The sequence below is a fragment of the Semicossyphus pulcher genome, unplaced genomic scaffold (genome assembly GCF_022749685.1).
Source record: "Semicossyphus pulcher isolate SPU_LCO1_2020_fin unplaced genomic scaffold, fSemPul1.0.p SCAF_12, whole genome shotgun sequence".
Lineage (NCBI taxonomy): Eukaryota > Metazoa > Chordata > Actinopteri > Labriformes > Labridae > Semicossyphus > Semicossyphus pulcher.
Genome location: NW_027211626.1, coordinates 25,617,098 through 25,642,842, shown reverse-complemented (window position 1 = coordinate 25,642,842; position 25,745 = coordinate 25,617,098). Strand labels below are relative to the sequence as shown.

The 25,745-nt window shown below is 41.9% G+C and overlaps 1 protein-coding gene across 1 annotated transcript in view; it reads left to right on the top strand.

The window, feature by feature from the left end:
- Window positions 1–24,919, top strand: part of LOC138588617 (serine/threonine-protein kinase 32C-like) — a 91,298-nt gene extending 66,379 nt beyond the window's left edge. Inside the window, exons 4-12 of the mRNA XM_069658839.1 lie at window positions 3,787–3,960; window positions 10,402–10,439; window positions 11,455–11,544; window positions 12,291–12,394; window positions 12,488–12,604; window positions 16,345–16,470; window positions 16,777–16,905; window positions 23,308–23,375; window positions 24,724–24,919. Coding sequence (XP_069514940.1) covers window positions 3,787–3,960; window positions 10,402–10,439; window positions 11,455–11,544; window positions 12,291–12,394; window positions 12,488–12,604; window positions 16,345–16,470; window positions 16,777–16,905; window positions 23,308–23,375; window positions 24,724–24,919 — 1,042 coding nt within the window. The remainder of the gene's footprint in view (window positions 1–3,786; window positions 3,961–10,401; window positions 10,440–11,454; window positions 11,545–12,290; window positions 12,395–12,487; window positions 12,605–16,344; window positions 16,471–16,776; window positions 16,906–23,307; window positions 23,376–24,723) is intronic.
- The last annotated feature ends 826 nt before the right edge of the window (window positions 24,920–25,745 follow it).

Sequence of the window (25,745 nt, the reverse complement as noted above, 5' to 3'; positions counted from 1 at the left end):
TAGTTTAGTTTCACGTCTGTCACATTTGTGGATTTCACATTGTATTGATTTGAAGTGAAGTGTTCCCCAGAAAAAGGGGGAGTAAAATATTTTGTGTCTCTGTCCCGTCTTTGGCAGAGAGTCATAAAGGTGACAGGCCTGTCAGTGCCGGAGCTTCATATTCTCCAGCTGTCGGCCCGTATCTGACATCTCGCTGTCACCTCAGAGAGTCAAAGTGAGGCAGGAAGTGACATCCAGACCGATCCTCAGCGTCTCTCTTTCTCTCTCAGGAGCCCAGATATTTGAGCGGTGGATTGGGAAGGCTGTTTAGTGGAACACTGAGATAGTGAGTGCAGCCTCAGAGGAGGCTCATCCGTCAACTGGATCCTGGAAATCAAACTGTGACAATGAGGTGATAAAAAGGTGACAGTGAGGAATCCTGCCAACAGCAAACAACATCCTGGGGCCGGCCATCTGCTGCGGCTGCTCTGTGGTTTATTATGAGGCTGCTCTGTGGTTTAATATGAGGCTGATCTGTGGTTTAACGTGAGGCTGATCTGTGGTTTAACGTGAGGCCGATCTGTGGGTTAACGTGAGGCCGATCTGTGGTTTAACGTGAGGCCGATGTATGGTTTAACATGAGGCCGACCTGTCGGTTAATGTGAGGCCGATCTGTGGTTTAACGTGAGGCTGATCTGTGGTTTAACGTGAGGCCGACCTGTGGTTTAACGTGAGGCCGATCTGTCGGTTAATGTGAGGCCGACCTGTGGTTTAACGTGAGGCCGATCTGTCGGTTAATGTGAGGCCGACCTGTGGTTTAACGTGAGGCCGATCTGTCGGTTAATGTGAGGCCGACCTGTGGTTTAACGTGAGGCCGATGTATGGTTTAACGTGAGGCCGATCTGTCGGTTAACGTGATGCCGACCTGTGGGTTAACGTGAGGCTGATCTGTCGGTTAATGTGAGGCCGACCTGTGGTTTAACGTGAGGCCGATGTATGGTTTAACGTGAGGCCGACCTGTGGGTTAACGTGAGGCCGACCTGTGGGTTAACGTGAGGCTGATCTGTCGGTTAATGTGAGGCCGACCTGTGGGTTAACGTGAGGCCGATCTGTCGGTTAATGTGAGGCCGACCTGTGGTTTAACGTGAGGCCGATGTATGGTTTAACGTGAGGCCGATCTGTCGGTTAACGTGAGGCTGATCTGTGGGTCTTTGGGTTAACGTGAGGCCGATCTGCGGGTTAACGCGAGGCCGATCTGAGGGTTAACGCGAGGCCGATCTGCGGGTTAACGCGAGGCCGATCTGTGGGTTAACATAGTTTTGGCAGGGCGTCTTATGAGGAAAAGAGACACTTTTTATGCTTATACAGAGATTAAATTTTGTGCAGAGATTTGACTTTATATTTATCGTTTGCAAATCAAAAGTCAACACATGAATAATACATTCGAACTGTCAGTGTAAGTGCTTTTTATAAAAAAAAACTCAAACAGTAAGATAAAGTTTAAACGTTGAGAATAAAATGAGAAGTGAAATGAGATCAAAGTCCAAATATCCGAAATAAAGTCTTAATGACTGGAATGAAGTATAAAGAATAAAGGTGTTTTATTATTTCATAACACTTTAAATAACTACTCTCAACTTTTCGTCTTTATTATCGATACAGATAAAATACATTTTGCTCCATTATATAATTTTTTTCTTTCATGCTCGTCCTTTATTCTCTTTGTATTAAAGTTGTTTGTTTTTCTCGCTCTTATGGGACATTCCTAATCTAATAATCTAACAATACAAAAGTGCTGTATGTTTGTGTCTGTGCACAATCATGCAGCTGCCTTTCTGAGCCCGTTATCTACCCTATCACATGAAAGAGGACCTTATTTCATGAACGAATCCACGGTTTCTCTTCTTCTGCGGCAATCTCTCCAATCTGTGGACGAAATGAAATCATTTTCTCTCTGCAGAAACACGGGCCTGTTTCTCACTTATTGAGAGGCAGGAAATTGCACCTGAATGGGACCAATCAGAGTGTTGAGAGCCGAGAACCTGCAGCTATGAAGAGAAGTGATATCAGCACAGAGTCAGAGCTTTAATGGAAAAATAAAGATTTGGCTGAGAAGAAAACTGCATTAAACCGAGTGTGAAGGAAGAAACCACAAGGCTGAGTTTGTTTCCTTCTGTGCTGCACGGCGACATGTGGGCCCCATTAAGATATTATTCTGCCTCTTTTTTCTTCTATGAGAAATTAGCTTCTGTTGCACCAAAACAGTTTATTCACCCGTGTGAATAAATGTTTTGTTCAGAGTCTGGGGCAGAAATTGTGGAGTGGAGTGTTACAAATCCCCTCCCAGATCACCCAGAGGCTGTGTTTTAATTTGATGTGCATGATTAAAAAGCCTGAAAACGTTTAGAGGACCACGAGGAGCATTCTGCCAAATCACATCAGGCAGAAAAGGCTGTTTTCCAGCTGCAATTTCAAATATTGATAACTCTCTCTTTGCATTCCTTCAAATAAATGGCATGTTAATGGGAAACATGTTGATCTGTTATGTCAATAACTCTCAAATATTTTATGTTCAGAGCCCGTCGGGAAGTGTATATTCACACAGAAACAACCTGAAACATTTGTTTTTATACATAAAAGTCTTCATCTGAAAGACCTCCAGTACAGCCTGAATGCAGAATTGGGTATCAGTTATTACGCCAGTCGCTGCATTGATCGTATACAATTATTTAATTGCACCCCTAAAAATGGGCTTGGTTCCACTCCTTCTGTTTTAAAGCAGAAGAGAAGAACAGTGCACTGCTAGCAGAGAGTGTAACGCCAAAGCTATCGTGATGTTCCAATGACACATGATGTATTATAAAGTTCAGATAAGTAACACTAATAAAAAAAAGGTTCCACATTTAAAAACAGGGTTCTCCAGCGCTCTTCAGCATACACATGGCATCAGACGGGGCCTCGAGCTGAGTGGCAGACGTTAGCGCAGCTTGTTTTTAGGTTAAGATTCCTTTACTGTCTTGAGCAACGTCATGCAATAGTGTTAGCACTTCCACATCCAGGGTTCATAGAATAGGAAGGAAAAAACTGTATGATAGCATCTCTACGTCCAACCCGCAGCCCAAAGCCCAAGCCATCACTCCCCCAGTGTGTCGAGCTCTCAGACCAAGTGCTAACTGAGCTAATTAAGCTAACTAGCTAACCATAACAAATGACCAATCATCAGGAAACTCACAGTTTTCAGATGAGCAGCCGCAAGGTATCAGAGGGACAATCAGGATCCATGACACATGATCCAGTTTCACCACAATCAGTGGATAAAGTTATTTACAGTAATCAGTGAGGCCCCGCCCCCAGAAACAGGGTCATAATAGTGATCTTTCTCTTTAACAACAGCTTAACCTTTTTAACTTTGAGCACAAAATTAAGTTATTGTCAATGAATATTGGCCAACAGTGCGGCCGATCTACACTGTGAGAAAAGGATCAGAGTATATGAGGTATCTTAAACATGAAATAAGAAATTAAAGCATAAAACACCAGCTTTGATGTAATGTGACGGAGACACAAGCATGAACGGGGCATGTTGTCCTGTGTTTGCTCATAGATATATAGATATACCATGTTTGTCTTTGTGTGGCTTTCTGTAAACATGCATGTGTGTCTGCAGATGTTTACTGCTCAAGCTTTGCACATGTTGTACTGTGTGCACAGCATGCAAGAGCGTGCATGTTTGTTTGTATGTGCTCAGTCTGTTTGTACAGCCTGTGTTGGACATTGAGTGAGCACTCTGTCTCCCTCCTGCTCTCAGGTACTCGTTCCAGGATGAGGAGGACATGTTCATGGTGGTGGACCTCCTGCTGGGAGGAGACCTGCGTTACCACCTGCAGCAGAGCGTCCAGTTCAGCGAGGACGCCGTCAAACTCTACCTCTGTGAGATGACGCTGGCGCTCGACTACCTGCAGAGTCAGCACATCATCCACAGGTACTCATGGTCTTTATGTCCTCAGTTCAGGTCTGCAAAACATCTTCCTCTGCAAGATTGAGCCAGAACAGTTCACATATTTTGAGTCTAAATGATGAAGGTATAAACAGTGTGTGAATGTCTCCAGTAGATGTGTTCATCCTGCAGCAGTGAAACAAGCTGTTATGGCTGCAACATAATCCTTGATGGATCAAAGGTCGTCCACTAAAAGTTCTTGTTGTTTCCACTGACAGGCTCAGATTGTTATTCTAAGTGTGTGACAACATCACAGAAAGGATCCCTACAGAGATAGACCTTTTTGTTACAGAGAAAGATGATTGTTTTAACCACAAACAGACGTTACATCGCTCTCAGTAAACACACCAGACTCCATTCACAAATACCTGATTTTAATATCACTCAGCACAGAAGTTCCTTGTCTCGGCCAATCTAACTGCCTCGTCTGGTTAGTTTCATTTCTGTAATTATCTGCCTATGGTGCTTGAACTGGTTCCGACACAGTATTTGTGTAACACACGATAACACTGATTGAGGCAGTAGCAGCGCAGCAGCTCCTGTGTTCTGTGAGCTCAAATTACTGTTTTTCTCAATGGAGTCTGGTGTGTTTCAACATCAAGCATTATGCTGCCATTACAGCCTGTTTCACTGCTGCAGCATGAATCAATCCTTTAAAAGCAATAACAACACGTTTTGTACATATTAGTCATTTAAACCCTCAAATATCTAATAACAGGGCCCAGGTTAAAAATACCAGAATTCCCTTTTAAATTGCAAACATTGATTAATGCAGCTTTAATTTTGATCTCAACATAAATCTAATTTGCTGTGAATGCCAACGATTGTAACCGTCACTTTTGTTTAGTTTCTGTGATTGTGATTTATTGATCTGTCTCAGAGACAGAAGTCATGCTGCATTGGATTCTTTTAGGCCCTCAGTGTTCACAGAATAAATGACATTAAATATAACGACGCTCCTAGTGTGGCACCAGACGACAGACTTTCTCTTTGATTCAGCCTTCAAAACAGCAGATTAAACATTAAACTCCCTCCATATATCCACAGTTCCTCCCTACAGTACGTTCAAAATAGCCCCAAAGCCCCAGTGTCAGCCCATTTCATCATGACACTGTGTCTCATCAAATATACTAAAGCTCAGTTTGACTTTAAAGCAGAGTTTCTCCTGCAGCGCGAGGAGCCGCTCAAGGTGACGTCTGTGAGTCTCAGTATTCAGGAGCTTTTTCTCCTTTGTGTTCTGCAGCTTTCAGCTTTATTATTATTATTGGTGATTTATGAATGTAATGATTTATTCTTCAGACTGGAACTCAAACAGCAGAATGAATTTATGTAAAAGTCAGGCGTCTTTATTTTCACCCTCAGAGCTCTTTCCTCCGACGCCTACGTTAGTGTTATTGATTACTGTGAGGTCACTACGTGGAGGATTCTTTATGTCCCTAGAAACTGTACAGCCCAAACTCAAAGGTTATTTAAGAAAACATAAACTATAATAGAAACCATAATAATTCATCAAATGTTTAAGATTGTTTCATAAATAAATGAAACACATATTGTTTCTCTAAGTATCTTTAAATGCTTCACATCTCTAAAATCTGTACTCTTGATGTTTGTTTGTAATGTAAAACAATGTTTTATTTTAAATCATTTTCATTATTCAAATAATAATCTAAAGCATAGAGTCCTCCCTCTCTCTGCATGTTTCACCATGTTTAAGACTCCACATAACGTAGCATCAGGATGTCATCAAGGAACAAACAACACATGCATGCAAAATATAACAGCTCTCTTTTTAAAGAGACTGAATGCTGTAGCTATTATAGTTTATATTTCAGATCAGTTTAAATGGGAAGGATGTGACAGGGTCAACACAGCAGCAGGGACAACAATGGCAGAAAGTTCTGAAGACGAGCTGATAGACCAAGTCCACGATGATCCACATGTGTACGATGTGTCGTTGCTACTGCACAGAGACAAACATGTCTGTCAAACAGCTGCAAACAGATAAGTTACGGAGCGGGGACGAGGCAGACGGTGTGTTCTGTCCACCGCTCATCAGTCGCCTGAGCTGGCTGCAGACTGTCAGTCACAGGGCTGCTGAGAACTCAGAGTGAACATCACAGTAACCTCCTCGAGTGTCTCCATGTCTGTCGTTTACATCCTGCTCATACGGTTGCTGCATACGGCCTGAGGTATCCTCCAGTAACGTGTGTAGTGCACAGACAAGTACATGAACAATGACGTATCATGATGCAGACGGTTGTGTACGCGAACGCAAGATTAAAAAGCAAGAACATCTCCGGAATTAGCTGTGGCTTCCACTGCACAAAGAGTAAATGCTGTAGCTATTGTAGTTTATATTTTAGGTCAGTTTAAACAACATGGTTCCTGTCTGCTTCAGAGGGTGAGCTCATGGCCTGTGTGAGTTTCTCCTCTCTGTCGCTGAGGGAATAATCCTTTGTGTCAGCACCACAGAGTCACGGCGACTTTCTAACCAGCTTCATGTGCACTTATTTACACATGAGTCAACTGTGTCAGTGTAGATAAATATACATTCACACCTTCATCACATCCTGTTGATCAATCTCACCTGCGTCCACTCAGCGTTTAGAGAGCATCCTGTCATACGACACTACGGTACTCCTCATGCTGCCCTACAGCTCCTCACAACTGAAAGGGTGGGTCATGCTTTTATTCTGAAAGCGGGCCCTAGTCATGCTTTTATTCTAAAAACATGGCCTCTCCGTTCGCTCTGTCTGGCACCATGTTTAACCTCAGTTGTAGTTTAAGTCTGTCTGGGCTGAAGGTATTTCCTCACCGTTTTTATTTCTGTTACTTTACATATGTAAAAATAGCCTCGTGTGTTCCTGTAATTGTAACCATCCATCATCTTCTACCAGGGTGGACTCGCTGTCCGCAGCTTTTTGTGCAGATCTGCTGAGCGCAGCAGGACGCGCATGTGTGTGTGTTTGTGTGCGTGTGTGTGCATGTGTGTGTGTGTGTTTGCAGTCCAGTAAGTGGAGGAGCTGGATCCCTGCAGACTGCAGATTTAGTACCACAGATGGCTGAAAAACTGTTTGAACCTTGTTTAAAACCTCAGAGGGGCTTCATTTCTTCTTCAAACAACAGACGGTGTGTGTGTGTGTGTGTGTGTGTGTGTGTGTGTGTGTGTGTGTGTTTAGTCTATGGACAGTAAAGCAAACCTGTGGGTCTGATTTACCTTCTCATGTAGCACAGTAACAGGAAGGATTATTAGTGTGAAATGTTTGAATCAAAGTGTTTTTCACAATAAAAACATCAAGTAAAATTGTAAATACATAAAGGAGCATACGTTTTAGGAAGCAACACGTTCTCACTCCAAGAATACGGCAGCTTGGTGAGTGGAGAAACACTTCAAAGTGAGTCAGCACACAAAGTCGGAGTTTCGTGTCTAGGGGAAGATATTTCAGGTTTTAAATAGGAGGTTATGTGTATCTTTTAACTTTCTTACACGTCACTCATGTCATCCAACTAGGAAAAAAAACAACTGCATGGTCCATAGAATAATTCCTGCAGATTCAAGCATCAGTAGATAAATAATATCTTTAAAGCCGCTTCCCCACTGGTCAAAAAAGCTGCAAACTATTCAGACCCAGGTCACATGACTCTACAGTAGACCCGGGTGATTATCACCTCGGCTCCGATCGGCATTGATGGAAACACAAAACCTGTGTCGACACGCTAATCCCCGCCCCCTTTCCCACGCAATGCTATGATATGCATTGAAGTTCAAGCTGCTGTCGTGTAAATGTACAACAGTGAATTTGTTCTTCGTTTCGTGCAACATGCAGCAACACTGGCAAGACAGCGAGGTGAGAGAGCTTCTTCTGATCCGAGGGGAAGAAGAAATAAGGCGACAGGTTTCTGGCGCGTTTGTGAAAAAGCCTGAAAGGAGTATACTTCACTGACAATGGGAACAAAGGGACAATCAGCCTGTATTAGCGGGTCTACACGTGTCTGAAAAACCTGCGTTAACGAGGGAAACCAGAGAGTGAAATCACCACTGTAACAATCGCAAAACTCACAACAACATGGAAAGTCTGAGCATCAAAGTGGGACACCGAAACACATCACTGCAAATCAACAATTTAAAACATGATTATGAAACCTGTTCTATTCACTCAGTTTTGAAACCAAAAAACACTGAGGGCCCCGTGCTGTCTAACCAGGCGCAGGTTGCCTCAGTAAGCCTAATGACTGCTGAAGGAACTGTCAGGAACGTGGGGCAGGTGAACAGGTAAACAGGTGTGGTGGAATATATTTCTTTCTAACAAATTATAAAACTGTTTATTTTAAAGCCTGAACGTTTCTGTGCAAAAACGTGACTCAAACAATTCCACACAAGTCCTGTGATCTGTTCGTTTTCCTCCACATCAGAGTTTCTCCTTCATTTGCATTCAGTAACTTTTCTGCTCCTGACAGAGAAACATGTTCTGGAGATGGCATGGTGAGAATGAAACTACAGATCAATGTAGACTAATCAGAACCACATGCAAGGCCTTTTTATTTTTTACCTCTTCACTTTGCATGAACAATAATAAAGTGCCAACGTCCTCAAACGAGTACTTCCTTTGTTGCATAGGCAGTTGCGAGTAGTTCAATTGGTCAATTTGGTAAGCAACATTAAACTACTGTAAATAAATAAACTATAAGATGTGCTCACTTTTGTCTCCTGATCAGCTGTAGAATCATTTTGCAGAGATGGCTGCCACTTATTATGGTGTTTTGCTAACACCAGCTGGAACAGGTGTAAACTGAGCAGAAGGTGAAGCAAACCCAGAATGTGATGCCCACATGTGAACGCAGGGTTGCAGGAGGTTGTTTGCGTTGTTTATCGCTAAAATACGGTTTTGTTCACAGCTCCATATGTGCTATGTAACATCTCAGGTGTGCAGCGCTCCACCAGGTAGCCAGTGTTTTCTGACAAACAGGTCCATAATGTAAACTTCGGACCTGATGCTTCGTATCTATCCTCCTCTCCGTCCTTGACATCAGCTGTTCTGCCTCTGACACGGATGTTTCTGTGTTGCCCCTCCCCTGGGGATCCACGGCTGTCCCCAGCTCTGCAATTTAGTTCCAGCCTGTAAGTTTTTGACAGCAGAATACTATACAATTATTTTGTTGCACCAACTGAGGAAGAAGGGTCTGTAGTCTCCTAGCAACAGTCAGCTGCCACCATGCCCAAGGAGGTAAAATCAGTCCAATGAGAAGGAGGGAAGTAAAAGTCCTCTCTCTCTCTCTGTTGTGTTTCCTCTCTGCACGGACCATCAGGCCGCTTCATTCATCTCCCTCACACACTCGACGTGTCAGACCTGCTACCTGTTAGATCCTCTCACACAGGAGGTTTGGTCCTGTGTAAAATAAGTCCACATGTTGTTTCATGAAATCAGCATGAAGAGAATTTCAAACAAAGCGTCTCTGTGCTGCTCTCATGTCAGGATGTGAACATGTATGTATGTATTTCCCTCCAGGCTTGTTCTGCTGGTTCACTTTGACCCCCCACCTCTCTCCTCAGTCTTGGCACATGATATTAGCATCAGCTGAGCGTAGCATCGCCGCAGTGCACACATGGGAAGTGTCGGTGCTCTCTGTGGACCGTGTGTATTCTCCACACCAGCGTGATGTGAGGCGTAATTAAATCAGCTGTGTGGGCTCCGTTAATTGCCTGTGGAGGGATTGGAGGAAATGTCGAGATGTGTGTGTTTTTGTGTGTGTGTGTGTGTGTGTGTGTGTGTGTGTCCGCTGCATGGGTGCTCTGTATAATAAGCGTGTGCAGACAGACCTGCAGGAGCCTCCGGGGGATCTCTGACGCTCGTGTTCTCTGGCAACGTTTGTAATGCAAGATGAGAATTTCTCACACACACCCACACACACACACACACACACACACACACACACACACACTTAACATGTTGCACCAACATATAATTCACACGTGCATCAGCCTACAAACACCCCCTACAGACTTTCACATCCTGCAAACATCTCAACTATAATCTGTCCACCTGTTACAGTGTTTGTGATTAAACTGGAGATTATTAGAACAAATCAGCAGCTTTGCAAAAACCCGAGTCACAGTAAACACTTTTATTAATGGCTGCAATTCAACAGGTGTGTTTCCACAAACAAAATTTTATGCAAATGTATTATTTTTATGTATTTAGTAAAATAAAATAATCAGCGTCTTGGCCAATTAAAAAAAACAAGATAACAAATTTAAACCAAATGTCACAAAAAAGTAGAAGTTTTCCAATCGATTACATAATCTCATTCACCTTCCTCACCTGCAGTGTTTTAACGGCACCTGACTGCAGAGTTTGTGACTAAAATATGGGTTATTTATGTCAAAAAATGTTTTTAAATATGTGTGTCTGTTTTTGTCTTCTTTAGAGACGTGAAGCCCGACAACATCCTGTTGGACGAGCAAGGTGAGAGTGAGCTGTTTGCTCTGTGTATGAGTGAGCGCTTTACAGCCTGCCGTGATGGGCAGGGAAAAGAAACCTTCTCACAACTGGTTTCATGCAGAGAAGTTTTAAATGTTTGATCAACCAAGGCGTGGTGCCACAAGGGTCAATGCTAGGGTCATTAGTATTTGCAGACTACATAAACAGTATTCTCTAATATCAATCCAACATCTTCTCTAAAATCTAAAACTTCTGTGAACCGGAGCAGATCCTTAAACCGGCCCATCCTTTTTGCACATTATGAAAAAAAGGAGCAACAAAAGACATTAAAACTTAAAAGTCTGATTCCAGTGTGTGACCTGAAACTTTGTCGAGAGCTCTGTAGGGAAGTCTTTGGTTTTATGATGCTGTTTGCATTTTCTCGTGTGTGTGGCTGGCCCTGTGTCTTATCTATGTCCTTATTTCATCTGCATTAATCAAACAAATTTCAATGGGATAACCCAATTCAGTATAAATATGTCTGATAGAAATTCTGATGCTCTCATATATATATACCACTGAAAATTAAAGCGGGGTACCACAAGGTCCGATGCTAGGGTCGTTATTATTTGCAGACTACATAAACAGTATTCTTACTGCAACACAGACCTCTAATACCAATCTGTATGCAGATGATGCACACCTGTAAATACTCAACTTGGGAAGAATGCAAAAACATTTTTAGGCAAACAGATCTTAATTAGAATAACTGATTTAGAATAAATATGTCCATAAAACATTCTTTAAGTCTGAGCTCTGATTTATCTTTTAAGCACACAGGACACAGACAGCAGTGAGAGTCCATCATTGGTACACAAAAATAACCCTGAAAGCTGATAATGAGCCCCAATGCTAACACGGTCAGAGGAGTCAAAACCCCAAAGATGCACTGAACCAGTTTAAGTGTCAGTATTTGTTGTCACTGTTTCCATTAAATATAATTAGAAACATTAATTATAAAATACAGAATTTGTGATTTAATTGTGCTTCTTTTTCTCAGGTCACGTTCATCTGACGGACTTCAACATAGCAACGATTATAAAGGACGGAGAGAGAGCCACAGCCTTAGCTGGGACAAAGCCCTACATGGGTAACAACCATCTCATCAGCCATGTGTGGTGTCAGCTGATGTTTTGTACAAATAAATATGTGTACTGTCAGAAAAGAACATTATAAGAGAAAAATGGTTGTATTGTTTGCATGGAAGAATTGAATTATGTTGCATTTAAAATGAATTGTTTGGAAAGGAAGAATGGGCTCCAAACTTTAATCTCTGTTTTGGCAGATAACCTCATTAAAAAGGGATAAAAAGAGATTAAATAGGAATTTATGTATTAAACAGAGTCTTATTTTTACATATTTTGGGGTCTAAATGATTAATAGGTACAAAAGGTGTTGGAATCGCTCCAGTAGATGTGTTCATCCTGCAGCAGTGAAACAGGCTGTAATGGCTGCACCATAATCCTTGATGGATCAACAGTCTGTGGTTAAAAAAATCATCTTCCTCTGTAACAAAAAGGTCTATCTCTGTAGGGATCCTTTCTGTTATGTTGTCAGACACTTAGAATAACAATCTGAGCAGTGGAAACAACAAGAACTTTTTATATTTACCCATAAGGGTTACATTGCAGCTATCACGTTCATTTCACTGCTGCAGGCTAAACACATCTACTGGAGCAATGTAATAGACTTGATGTAGATCGACTGTGTTAAAATGAGATGTATTAGTAAAAAGTGGAGGCAGTAATGTCCCATCTCATTATATTGCACAACTGATGAAATATGATTGTCATGTTCGGGCAGCTGTCTGAGGAGTTTTTCTGTTTGTGTTTTCAGCTCCAGAGATCTTCCAGTCGTTTGTAAGTGGAGGGACAGGCTACGCCTTTGAAGTAGACTGGTGGTCATTAGGGGTGACAGCCTTCGAAGTGTTGCGTGGATGGGTAAGGCATCATGGGAGTTTGAGTTTTCATGTTATTAGGTTCCTCTCTCTCTCTACCTCACATTTCATGTCTCATGTCCTTCTGTCGTTCCAGAGACCGTACGACATCCACGCCAGTAACTCGGTGGAGTCTCTGATCCAGCTCTTCAGTACAGTCAGCGTCCAGTACAGCCCGGCCTGGCCCAAGGACCTGGTCTCCCTCTTGAGGAAGGTGAGCGGTACACATTGGGGCATCAATTAGGTTTAGCTTTTGTGTTTAAATTTGTGGATTCACGTCAGAATCTAAACCCGGATTATCAGTGATATTTTTATGATGAGCCGATACTTGGACTTCTTGCAGTAACTTTTTTTTGGCCTCCTGCACAGTAACTCTAATAATGTTGTGATCTGTATTCAATAGATATAAATTTAATAGTGCAAGTCATTATTTGGTTAAACTGGACTTACTTTAGCTCAAATATCACAGAAAATATTAAGTTATATTTTTGAACGTTCTTGACCCAGCTGGTCTTCTGAAGGACTTTTTTAGATAAATTAAGCTGCCCTTTGCATTACGCTGTTAATTGGATAAAACAGATGGAAGAGGTCACTTTAGACTTTTTACAATTTTGATGAGCATTTCTGACATCTTGGGACATTTTATATACTAATCAAGAAAAAAATCTGCAGATTAATCAATGATGAGTGATGATCCTGTGTTTGAGAGTCATAAATGTGGTAAGACTTGAATGTACTTAAAGAAGCGCCGAAAGGCAAAAAATTCAGGTGCTACATTTTTCAACATCTGATCCAAAGAAAATGTTTTGCTTTGATAATCTTCCTTAGTTTTTCACTTTCAAAACGATAGCTTCCGTTTAAATATGGCAAAATATATTAAAAATTACAGCAAGAAAAAAGACATGACAGCCAAGTTCGTAACTAAAACACAAACAATCAACGTTCACATGCCAAACCTTTTTTTAAATGGTGAAAAAAGGAACTTCTGGAGTACCTGAAGCAAGGATGGGTTTAAAACTTTGAAATGCATTGCATTTTATAAACTGATATTTGTAATGGAAATTCGGAATTTGTATGCCATAGCTGCCATAGTTGAAGTAAAAGTAGAATCAGTTTTCTTTGGAAATCAAGTGAAGATGTAAAAAAAAAAAAAAAAAGTAGGATAAAATGGATTATCCCAAATGGAAATGTCAATACTGAACATGTACAAGAATAAAGCCACATGTTGCAAACTTTTAAAAAAAGAAAGTAACTTATAAATGCAAGAAAAACCTTTTCACTTGTTCTTGAATCATCGGTCAGATGAAAAAAATGGATCAGCAGAATTTGTTTGTTCACTTGTCTTTCAGGGCTTCAGTATGTACTTTAGGACAAATAATTAAAGTGGGTTAAAAACTGAAGTATGCCGTAATGTAATGAGTTTAAGGTTGTACTTTTGTTAAGTAAAAATCTAAGTAAGTTGAACCCTGACCCTTCTGACTAGACACTGAGTAGCCCTTGGGTGAGGAGTAGGGGGGATGTAGAGCAGGGATGAAGAGGTGATACTGAGGTTCATATTGAGGTAAAGAAAAAACACTGAGGATGCAGGTACTGTAGGGGGGCTGGAGCTGGAGGGGGAGGGTGATCCAAGACCCTCAGGGCAAAGGAGAAAGAAAACGACAGATGGGAATCCGAAGGATGGAAGCACAGAAACAGAGCAAATGGATGAGAGGAGAGAGATAGAGAGAGTATTTTTGCTGATAATATTCAACACAACGAGTAGTTAACCTCACATTGTTATTTTAATTCCTCACTTTTTCATCTAAATCACTCTAATACTTCTGTTGAATCCGATTCATATTGTCTTTAAGTATAGCCTACCTTTGTTCTAATCTGAACAAGGGAAACTGTGCAGGAAAGATCATCTCGTCTCTTCTGTCAGTTTTTCTGTAGTCAGTTTAAGATTGTAGCGTGAGCACGAGGAGCCCCGGCTTGTTAAGCAGGATATTTTCTGGCAGAGTCGGAGCAAGCATGAGAGCGTGCATGTGGAGAGCGTCTGAGTGTTCTGGACGGAGCTTCGGTCTCTTCCGCTCTGCTGCTGATCGATTACCTCGTCTGGACTCGGCCGGCCCTGCAGGAGAAAACTGAATCAACCAGTGACCCTAAGAAGGAAATAAAGCACAGGAAGAGAGTTAACATGACAACAAAGCCCGATCCCATTATCGTTTCCCATGTTTATCCTGAGGGGAGAAATGAAACAGATGGATTCCATTAAAACACAACTGAACCAGGTTTGGTTTCCTCTCCGGAATAAGAGACTTCACTCATGTGTGGTGTTCCTCTGTCTTTACTGTGTGATGGGAACCTGATGAGTGGCTGATTTGATTAACACTGCCACCTGTTGGTTTACTTTGTCTGGTATTCCTGTTGAAGTGTGGTGGCAACATATTTAGACAGCTTTAAATAAACAAGTGTGGAAAACTAATCATATGAATAAATTGTGTAAGAGTATAAAATATATATGTAAATATGTATTATTATAAAATGTGTTTCATCACTCTGATGCCACATTAACAGGGTTTAACAGGAGTTCATAATTGCATTTCGTGCTATTGTCCCTTTTTCTTTCATACTGTTACTTTTCATGACAGCACCCTGCCTGTACAGCTAGCAAGCTAAACACCTTATACCAAATTTAGTCAGCTAAAAATAAATTAGACATTATGAGTAAATCAGCTAGTTCCTGCTTTACATAAACACAGTACACACACACAATTACTTAAACATTGTTAGCTTTTAGGCTTTAGCTTAAAAAGGTTAACGAGCTACCAACCTAGTTGGCTAACTAGCTGTGCTGGGCTGTGAGCTATCCAAGCTAAAAGCCCAGCCTAGCAGAAAGCTAGTAACATGAGTTGTGCGCCTTCATTCATTTTAATAAAGTGAATTATATGTACTGTGTTTGATAACAATTTCTCTGTGGTTTTTATACCAAACAGAAGCTAGCTACACTGCTAGCACGGGCTTACTTCATTGCCGAGTATTATCCAAGCTCACAGGCTAGTGTAGAGAGTTAGCTGGCTACGTAAGTATTATGTTTATTTAGTTTTAATAAGTTAGTAGTAATTAGAGTAATTTTAAACTGACCAGCTAGCTGCTAGTGTGACTTCACATAGAACACAGACATAACAACTGAAACCTGGTTAACTTTTTACTTTTAGCTTGACACAACTGCACATGCTAACAACCAAGCCGGCTTACTAGCTGTGAGTTTAGTAAACCTTAAAACTTTGTAAAACTTTGTGGTCCATGTTGCTTTAAACAGGAAGCATCGCATACACACTGACTCTTCACCATAACGCTGAGTAAACATTTCCACAGCTAATAAAGCCCACAGCTGGAGCCTGGATAGGTAGCAGGCTATACAAGTAGCATGCTACATTTAGTTTTGCTAAGCTTAATAAATAGACAGGTTTCTGTGTTTAGAGCACTATCTTGTGCCTGCTTATAAACGCTTCAGCTTTACATGATGCAGAATTTATAAGAAATAGTCTCTAAAATATATCTTATTCCCAATGAAAAGAAACAGCATGACAGTGTGGTATTAATGGCACCAAGTCTGAATTTATGCAGGTCTTATAGCCTCGATGAAAATTTTTTATGGAGAGATAGTTTCAGGGAAGCCAGGAAGGATTACAAATTTAACAGAGTATTTTTGGCTCCTTGTTATGTTCACTTCACTTAGCACAGAAACACAGTCTGGCTGCACTTCTGCTTTCTCAGACTGCACAACAAAAAGGACGGAAACCTTCAAATTGATTTCTATTTTTCACCTTCAATTTATAGAGTCTATTTCACCTCCCCGAGAGACGAGCCTGGCTGAGAGTGAGGAGAGAAGTTGTGAAGGTGACATGATGTAGGTGACATTGTTGTGCGTGTGTGTGTGTGTGTGTGTGTGTGTGTGTCCTTTCCTTCCAGCTCCTGACAGTGAACCCTGAGCATCGTTTCTCCAGCCTGTCTGACATGCAGACTTCTCCCTACCTCGCTGACGTCAACTGGGACGCCGTGTACGAGAAGAAGATGGAGGCCGGATTTGTTCCTAATGTTAGTGTGAAGCCATCAGCACACACACATAATAAACACTTAAAAGCACACACGCAGGCACTCCTTCATGTTTGCCGATCGTAATGAGCAAGTGTAGCAACTAAATAATGCAAAGGAAGCTGAATGCAGCCTCTTTATATAGTGTGTGTGTGCAAATTAACTTACGGTACATTATGCGAGTGCGTTCATGTGTTGCACTTTGCAATTGTGCACTCTGTGTGGTGCTGAACATACCACAGCTGATTTATGATCCTGTGTGTGAGTGTTTGTGTTTCTAATTATCTGCTGTGCATCTCCCTCCTACAGAAAGGTCGCCTACACTGCGACCCCACCTTTGAGCTGGAAGAGATGATCCTGGAGTCGCGCCCCCTTCACAAGAAGAAGAAGAGGCTGGCCAAGAACCGGTCTCGAGACAACAGCAAGGATTCACAGTCTGTGAGTGATGTTTGGATATAAACAGCATTTTGGGAGCAATGTTTTTAAGCCTTGAGTTTGGGATTTTGCCGGTCAGCATCTTGGTTTTGGTCAAGCCAGAAGTGACCATATTTGGACGAGAGGAGGAGATGGAGAGGAATGAGGGCTTCGCGAACTAAGTTATCAAATTTATGCAGTTATGTTCAAAGCGAAATCATAACCTGGCTAATTAGATAGCTAAGAAGGTGAGCTAAAGAGCCTGCCATGGTGAGCACAGATACCTGTGTATTAGTCCTAACGTATAAATGCAGAAAATCTACAATTTATCTCAGACTTCCTGGATTGTCTGATGGTTCAATAAACCAAACAGCAATTACTCTTTTCTCCTGCATTTTAATGTTTAGCTCGTTTGGCTGTTTCCCATTGTTAACACAGGGAGAAGGAGGGTAATCCTAAACACAAGTATTTCACTGTCCACACTTTGGAAAGCTTCCTGACACGCTGACATGACTGTTAGGTAGGAATTTACACCTTTCACATCATATTGTGTGACACTATCAAATGGTAATGTCAGCTCGGAAGTGGTTGAATGCTAACGTAGCTAAAAAAGATAAGCTAACAAGCTAGGTGTGGTGAGCACAGACACTAAATATCTGCTAATTAGTGCTAACATATAAATTAGATAACACTGGAATTTTATCTTTAAAAAATAGAGACAGGCGTCTTGGATGGTCTGTTAGTATAATTACCACACATGGAAGATGCAAATGTATCAGCTAATGCTAGCTCTAGCTTGGTTAGCAAGGGGGATCTTTAGTTCACGGTAACTTAAGCTAACTTTGCTTTGCAAAACAAACAAAATATATTCTTTAAAACATCATCAAAGACATTTTCCAGGTCGCTGTGGTGACCTGTTAATCACAGGTAGCCCCGCCCCAAAAACCCTCCCCTCTTTCCGGTCTGTGTGACTCTAAATGGGAGCATTAGTGACTAAATGAACATCACGCTGTGATGAAGAAGACTTGAAACTAGAGATTGAGACCATAATTCATTAGGGAAATGTTTACTGAGGGGATAAATCAAGAGAGAAGGAGGACCATTTTCTGATAGACTTCGATATAAACAACCAGTGGAGACGCCCCCTGCTGGACATTAGAAAGAATGGCGATTTAAGGCCTAGACAGTCTAAGATAAAACTACATCATAAAACTGATTGTATTAAGTTGCTAAATAGAAAGACAAAGTTGTAGAGCGTGAGAGGGTCACGTTCTTCAGATAAGTTTATAATCTGCATCATCTTTCATATTTTAGCTTCACATATGAGAAATGAAACGGTGAGACGCTGGATAACCCCGGCCTTTAAAGCAGTCTGTTGTGTTGAGGAGGAGGACTCGTGAGGAGCTGCGAGGATGAAGGTGGAATTCAAGATGTCACTGCATCTGTTAAAAGGCTTTTATTCCCTTTGATGGTAGAGGGGGTTATTTTTAGTCCCATTTAACAGGCTTGTTTACCATTATACAGGGCTGTGATTTACTGCCTCCATGTTAATGTGATCTCTGCAGCCTGGTGCACATCACATTAATGTTATTTCCACCACACACACACACGTGTCTTGAGATAATAACCTGCCATACAGTAGGAGTGTAACTCACAGATAGCGTACACATGAAGACACGCTGGATAACAATGCAGCTCAGGTTTACCTTCCTCTCCGCTCTGTCACTTCCTGTCAAAACTGCATATTTTTAGATCGAGGTGAGCAAATCCCAGCATCTTTTCTTCTTCACTGTGAATTATCTCAGCTCAGCAGTCTACATGAAAACATCCTGAACATAAAGAGAGACTTACTGTACAAGTATCCTCGCTGCAGGAATCACAGAAGTACAGTGATTACAGAAGTTTCTCTACAGATCAAACAGGACTCTCTCCCTTACTGTCACACTGTGTTTTATACTACTGCTGAACAGGGGACATAAGATTAATCCTGCAGGATTTTATATTAAAATGTTAAATTGTTAACTACAAATTATACTAATACTACTAATTATAACTACAGAGGGATTTAGAATACTTTAGATTGTGGGAACTTGTTTAACTCCAAGGCCAGCTGTAATCTGTAAGTAATCTGATCTGATTACAGCGGATTGGATCAAATCTGATGAATGGGTTGTTCAAAGAAAAAAAATGAGATCAGGTAATCTAGTTTGTTTTTATCTGGATAAAAAATATTATCTGGATTCAGGCTGGATTTCAGCAAATGCTAAATTTTACAGTGTCGACATTGTTTTATATTTTGCACAAGGATTGCTGTACTGCTGCTGTGATAGCAGATATAAGTTTAGGTTTAAAAAATAAAATAAAATAAGCTATCAACAAACATAAAATATTTAATTTAAAGCAGCTGTATGGAATTTTCATTGTGTGGATTTTGGTGCCCCCTGTGGACAAAGTATGTAGTGTGTAGTCTAATTTCGAGCTCTGGTAATCCAAATTTAATAATCTAGAAAAGTCTGTATCTGGATCATGTCGATCTAACCCAGTTTTACTTTGAAAAACCAGAACAAAAGGAAGATGAATACCTGATCCTGTAATCCAGATTAAACTCTTTGAACAACTGGGCCCAAAGGTTAGATAAGGATCCAGTTAGCCTAGCTTACCATAAAGAAATATAGAAAAAACAAAGATAGAAACAACAATTTACCCTTAAATGGTTATATGCCAGAGGACGGCATGGTCAGTAGCAGTATGTCCTCGAGTCTCTGCTGGTTCCCTGTTAGAAGGTCAGAGGAAATAATGGTGAATGGTCAATTTGACACTTTGGGTAAAGATAGTGAGATGTAATGTAGGCTAAGAGTGAAGGTTTTACAGCTCTTTGAAGGATGCCGGGGATAATGACTGTTTGTGTTTCAGCGGCCATTTTTCTTTTACTCTTTTCCCTCACGTTTATGAGTTTAGCTTATTTATTTTCCCAAAACAACAACATCTCGTGAACTTTGGTTTTTATTCATTGAACCTGGATACCTGGGGTCCGTTTCACAAAGCAGGTTCAACAAACTCTGAGTCTAACCCTGAACTCTGAGTTGATCTACTCTGAGATAGGAAACTCAGAGTTTTCGGTTTCAGAACAGCTGATCAGAGTTAGTTCAATCAACTCTGAGTAGGTTCACCCGGAGTTAAGTGCGTGCACGCTGACTGTAAAAAGCCAGCATTAATGGAGCCCCGACACCACGATTCACCATGGCAACGGTACACAAAAAGATGTCCTCCTACGTCACACCAGTGGAGCTTGAAATACTCACGCGGACGTTCAGCGAATACGAGCATGTTTTTAGAAACATAAAGTAACACGGCTGCAGCTGCAAAAGAGAGAGAAGCGGCGTGGGAAGAAACTGCTGCTCGAGTAAATTTGCAAGTTTGAACTGGTCTATTTATTTAATACTTAATCACGACCGGAAGCTAAAATTTATATTAATTTAGGAGCAATCCAGCGGGAGAAAAAAACGTACATGGAAGCAGTTAAAAATAAAATACCAGAACATCATTCAAAGGTGCGGCTCAGGCAGAACAGGCTCATGGCTGAACCTCACTTCAGTCAGATTTTAAATATTAAACTAATGACATATCATTCAGTGGCTGTTTTAATGTGCATTAGCTTTATCCCTAACATGATGCTGACTTCACATACATTATAATTCATGTTGATTAAACTGAATTGTGTTAGTTTAAAAAAAAATCCAATAACTTACGGCGTCTTATCTGAGCGCTCTCGGCAGTGGTGGTGGAAAATCTAAAAGTTATGACTTTGACACAGATTTGTCTTTTGATTTTTTTGTATCATAATTATAAAAGACTTTTGCAAAGGGGTCAGAGCAGCACAGAGACGCGACGTTTCTTTTTTTTAAAATTTGTAACCGCTCAAACACACGCGTGAGACAGGCTGAATGAATGAGGAAGTCGAATGAGTGTTTTATATTCTAGAGGGAGGAGACAGAGCGAAACTCAGAGTTTCCTGAAGAAAACCTGCTCGCGACCAGGTTAGGTTCATAGAGTCTGTTACTACGGTAACTGACCTAGAGCTTAAGTTACCTCCCTTTGTGAAACGGAAAACTCAGAGTTTCCCTCATTTCAGGGTTAACAGACTCAGAGTTTTCAATAAACCTGCTTTGTGAAACGGACCCCAGACCCAAAGATGGCACCTATTTAGTAAAATAATCGCCCGCCTGGTGCATTACATCAAAGAGAGTCAAGCTTCAAGGTCAAGTGTGTGCTGGGAGGTCATGGTTTATAAATCACTCTTTTTCTGTTTGAGGAAAGTTTTACAAATACAAAACTTCCTTGGAGCAAAAATGCGTAATGTTGAGCATCATAGGTAATCAATCTTCGAAGCATTCAATGCCTAAATTCCGAGCTAACATTACTGTTAGGGGCTCTTTACTTAAATCACTGACTGTATATAAAGATGGACGACACCTGTACAAAAAGTGAAGCAGAGTGTGTGCAGCAGAGATCGGCTGAGCTACAGTACTGACGTCCCGCCCCTTCCTCTACCCAGAACACACCTTTACCTTGTGTCCTTGGCGTGTTGGAGCCCTCAGGTGTCCTTGGCGTGTTGGAGCCCTCAGGTGGGCTCAGTCTGCAGCAGAACAGCTTCTTGTGTCGGTCTGAAGCAGATATTCACGCTTATGGAAAGTTCAATGACTGTAGTGTTAGTGTTAGTTACGTCTCTCCTGCCGTTCCACCTCTACTCTGCTACTCTGGAACAGAGTGCCCCAGGAGCCCCATTTGTCGACAGAGCTGTCAATCATGAGGCCACACCCCCTTTTTATAACATCAAATAACTAATTAAATGTAAACTAGTCAGAAAAATTAACACTTGGACATAAATCAGCATGATAAGAACTAACTATAATGACAGAAACCATGTTTGAGAAAAATGTCTTTGACGTGTATTTTGATTTTATAGTTTGACTCGTGTCCCATCTGTTAACATGGAGGATTTGTAGTTCCCACCCTCACCCTTCGATTCCACAGGATCCGTCTCTGGCGCGTTCCGTGCGCGCCACGACCTCTGGAGTCGATCGCGCCCATTCAAGTCAATGATAGTGATTCCACAGCACGCGCCGCGGTCTGTCTCCGGCGCGTCCCAGAAGCGTCTCTCCGCTCTGCTCCGCTAAAGATATGCGCCGGGTCTATTTTTGACGGAGGCCGCTTCAAACACGCATCAAGCTGAACAGAGCAGATCGTTCCAAACAGGCAGTCACACACGAAAACAGCATACAGCATCCGGTCATTTCAAAATAAAACACCATGTACAGACCGGCACAGACTCCCGTTTTTTTTCGTTTATTTTGAGATCAACACATTCAAATCGCCAACGGTAGAAGCACAAAAATCACAAATGATTTCCAAATGAGCAGATAATCAACCTCGGATGTGCAAACTGAGCTGTTGTTTGTGTGTTGCTGTGCTAACATTGATGTTATTGCGTAATTTCTCAATTCTCTCGCGATAATGTAGTTCTCCGGCGATCTTGTGATCTCGCGAATCCAGCTGCTTGGGCCAGCGCTCCACTGCGCTGCGGACCAACGCTTCCTGTGGGCGAGGGCTCGCGCCGTTAACGGACCAGAAACGTGGTGCAGACGGAACGGGTCGGAGGCGGATCCTGTGGGATCGAGGGGTTAGCGCCGTGGGCAGACGGTGAATCTTTAAAAGATTATTCAAATATATTATATAGTACCAGGAATAAAACAATAACAAAAAGGCAATAAATAAATACATAAAAGTAAAGTTTCCGTATTAAAATGACACCTTTTTAGTAGAATTCAATGAAAACATGAACAGTTTATAAAACCAGGACCCGTCCTGAAAGCAGCATCATGTTGAACACGGTCTGTTTGAGTCTTCTGCCTCGTTATGTTGGATTGAGATGTTATTTACAGCGGACAGGAGGAGTCCTCTGTATTCATGAGAAACAGCCTGTTCCCATCAGACAGTCATCATGACATCAGACAGGGTTATTAACGTCAGCTCCGTGTGTGTGTGTGTGTGTGTGTCACGTGTCATCAAAGCTGATCAGTGTGTGCGTGGAGTGTGCCTCAAACAATAGCGAGGTTACAAGACGTGTGTGTGTGCCTGTGTGTGTGTGCTCATACTGTGTTATTACCAAGATTATTAAATTATGAGGCCTTCACTGCTGTTGTCATGGCCTCGAGTGCTTTCGGAAATATGAGCTTCTATTTTTGTCTCGGGCCAAACATCCAATTTGAGGAGGGCTCACAAACAATTCATGACGAGTTCAAAAAGAGCAACAGAGGAGAAGGAGGAAATGAGGAGAAAGACGTTTTCCCCTCGCTCACTGATTCATCTGAAGGTCTTAATGATGCTCACGAGGCTGATGATGTGTTGTCTGTCCTCCGCCCGCAGGAGAATGACTACCTACAGGAGTGCCTTGACGTGGTGCAGCAGGAGTTCATGATCTTCAACCGTGAGAAGTAAGAGAGCACGGGCAGCGATAACTCGGGCTAAAAACAGAGATTCTGTGTCGTCATTTCACAGTGACGCAGAGATAAAGTTCACATCCTGATCGACTGAATGTCGCTCATTGCATTAGTTTTGGAATTAGTTCTTCTTCGCTTCCCTTTTTCTCGACTGTGAGGCAACACACTCGCACTATGGCCATCGATTTTTCATCTTTTATAGGAAAACACATCGTACTGAGCTGTTTTCCAGATTTGCATTTGTTTTATTTGGTGGTGTAATAAATACAACAAGTTCACTCCAGTAGATGTGTTCAATCTGCAGCAGTGAAACAGGCTGTAATGGCTGCAACATAATCCTTGATGGATCGTCTGCTAAAAGTTGTTTCCACTGACAGGCTCAGATTGTTATTCTAAGTGTGTGACAACATTACAGAAAGGATCCCTACAGAGATAGACCTTTTTGTTACAGAGGAAGGTGATTGTTTTAACCACAAACAGACGTTACATCGCTCTCTGCAAACACACCAGACTCCATTGAGAAAAACACTGATTTTAGCTCACAGACACAGGAGCTGCTGCTCTCCTGCTCGATGGATTAGTTAGTTTGTGTAATTGTTTGACTTTGGTCTAACAAATGCTTAGCTTGGATCCAACACAGTATTTGTGTAACTCACAATAACACAAACAAAATACCAGATTGAGGCAGCAGTTACCAACAACTCCTGTGTTTACTGAAGTAAAATTACTGTTTTTGTTAATGGAGTCTGGTGTCTCTGACGAGAGCGATGTAAAGTTTATGTTTTTAAAAAAAATCATCTTCCTCTTTAACAATAAGGTCTAAATCTGTAACTCTGTGATGTTGTCAGACACTATATTTTGTACCTAAAAGTCTCCTTTAAGGCTAAATATTAAGTATGTTTTGCATGTGTGAGTAACATAAAAGACTGATATTGAATGTGTGTCCTCTCTGACTTGGATGTGGGTTCATCGCTGCTCTAAATTATTGCCTCATTCATTATTGAGCAGGTCCTGACACTGCAGCGTCACTGAGATCATCTGTTTGGCAAATGTCTTATTAATTCTATCGCTCTAATGAATGGCAATCTACTTCTATTTATAATGGAGGACATAATGTGTAGAATTATGCACAGCTGAGATGAAGACTTTATGACAGAGTAAAGACCTGTCATTAGATTCAACTACAGTCTGTCTCCTTTGAGTTTCTGAGGACCGAATGTGCTCACTGCGTTCCTCCAGAAGGGTCAAAGGTTAAAATAAGAGTCAGATGAAGTCTTACACGTGGTATGGTAATGAATATACATATGGAGCATGTCGTGTGTTAACTCTCCTTGTGTCTCAGGTTGAAAAGGCGTCAGGAGGAGGGTCAGTCCGAGGCGGGGGGCGATGATGCCAGCGGAGACGGAGACGGAGAGGCTGAAGCCGGGGCCACCGACGATGATGCTCCAGAACCAGAACCGGATCCCGAGCCGGAGCCCGAGTCCTCCTCCAAACTGAGCATGTGCGGCTCTGTCTGCTCCTCCCCCGGCAGCTGCTAGCTAGCGCCACATCGCCTCACAGTGACGCTGCAGGCTTCTCTGTGCTACGCCAACAGATCGATCTCTCCTCTCTCCTCTGTCGTAGCCCGGAGGAGGAAACTAACGCACAGCAGGACCCAAAATGGCCCCCATCATTTATCTCCCCTCCTTTTTCTTTCTGTAGCATCCTTCCGGTAAGGCATGAATGAAGCAGAGAGCCCCGCCCACTTTCCCCGTCCACCCTAGATTAAGCTCTAACTTCTATGCAACGTTACTGAATATAGCATGACAAATAAGGTACAGGAGGTGTTCACGAGCAGAGCGCTCCACGAGCATGATGACATCCTGAGCAATAGCGTTTTATTTTCTTGGAGGGGGTGGGGGGGTTGTTGGTTTTCGGTGGAGACGCCCTCTCAGCCTTCCTGTTCAGATTCTGATGGGACGAGTGAATAATTCAGAACACTCTCAGTCTGTGTCTCTGTCTTCAGCTCCCTCCTCCTCTCAGACTCTTTCATGTCACAGCCGTTTCTAGTTTCTCCTCCTGTTTCAGCACCGCAGAGACGCAGCTACAGTCAGACAGCTGCTTTCATGTTGTGTAAAGTGCTGCCTGTTGATGATTATCCGTATTTGTTAAAGGGATAGTTCGGATTTTCTGAAGTGGGGTTGTATGAGGTGTATTACCTTCAGTAGATGTGAGAAGTACTAACACAGAAGCTAAGCTGTACCGCCAAGGAGCAAGATGTTCTTAAGCCACTGAACGTTAACAAACAGGCCTCCCACAGGCGGCTGCAGGGGGGCTCTTTTACATTATCCTGTTGAAACTGATCTAAAAAGAAAGTCATAGAAG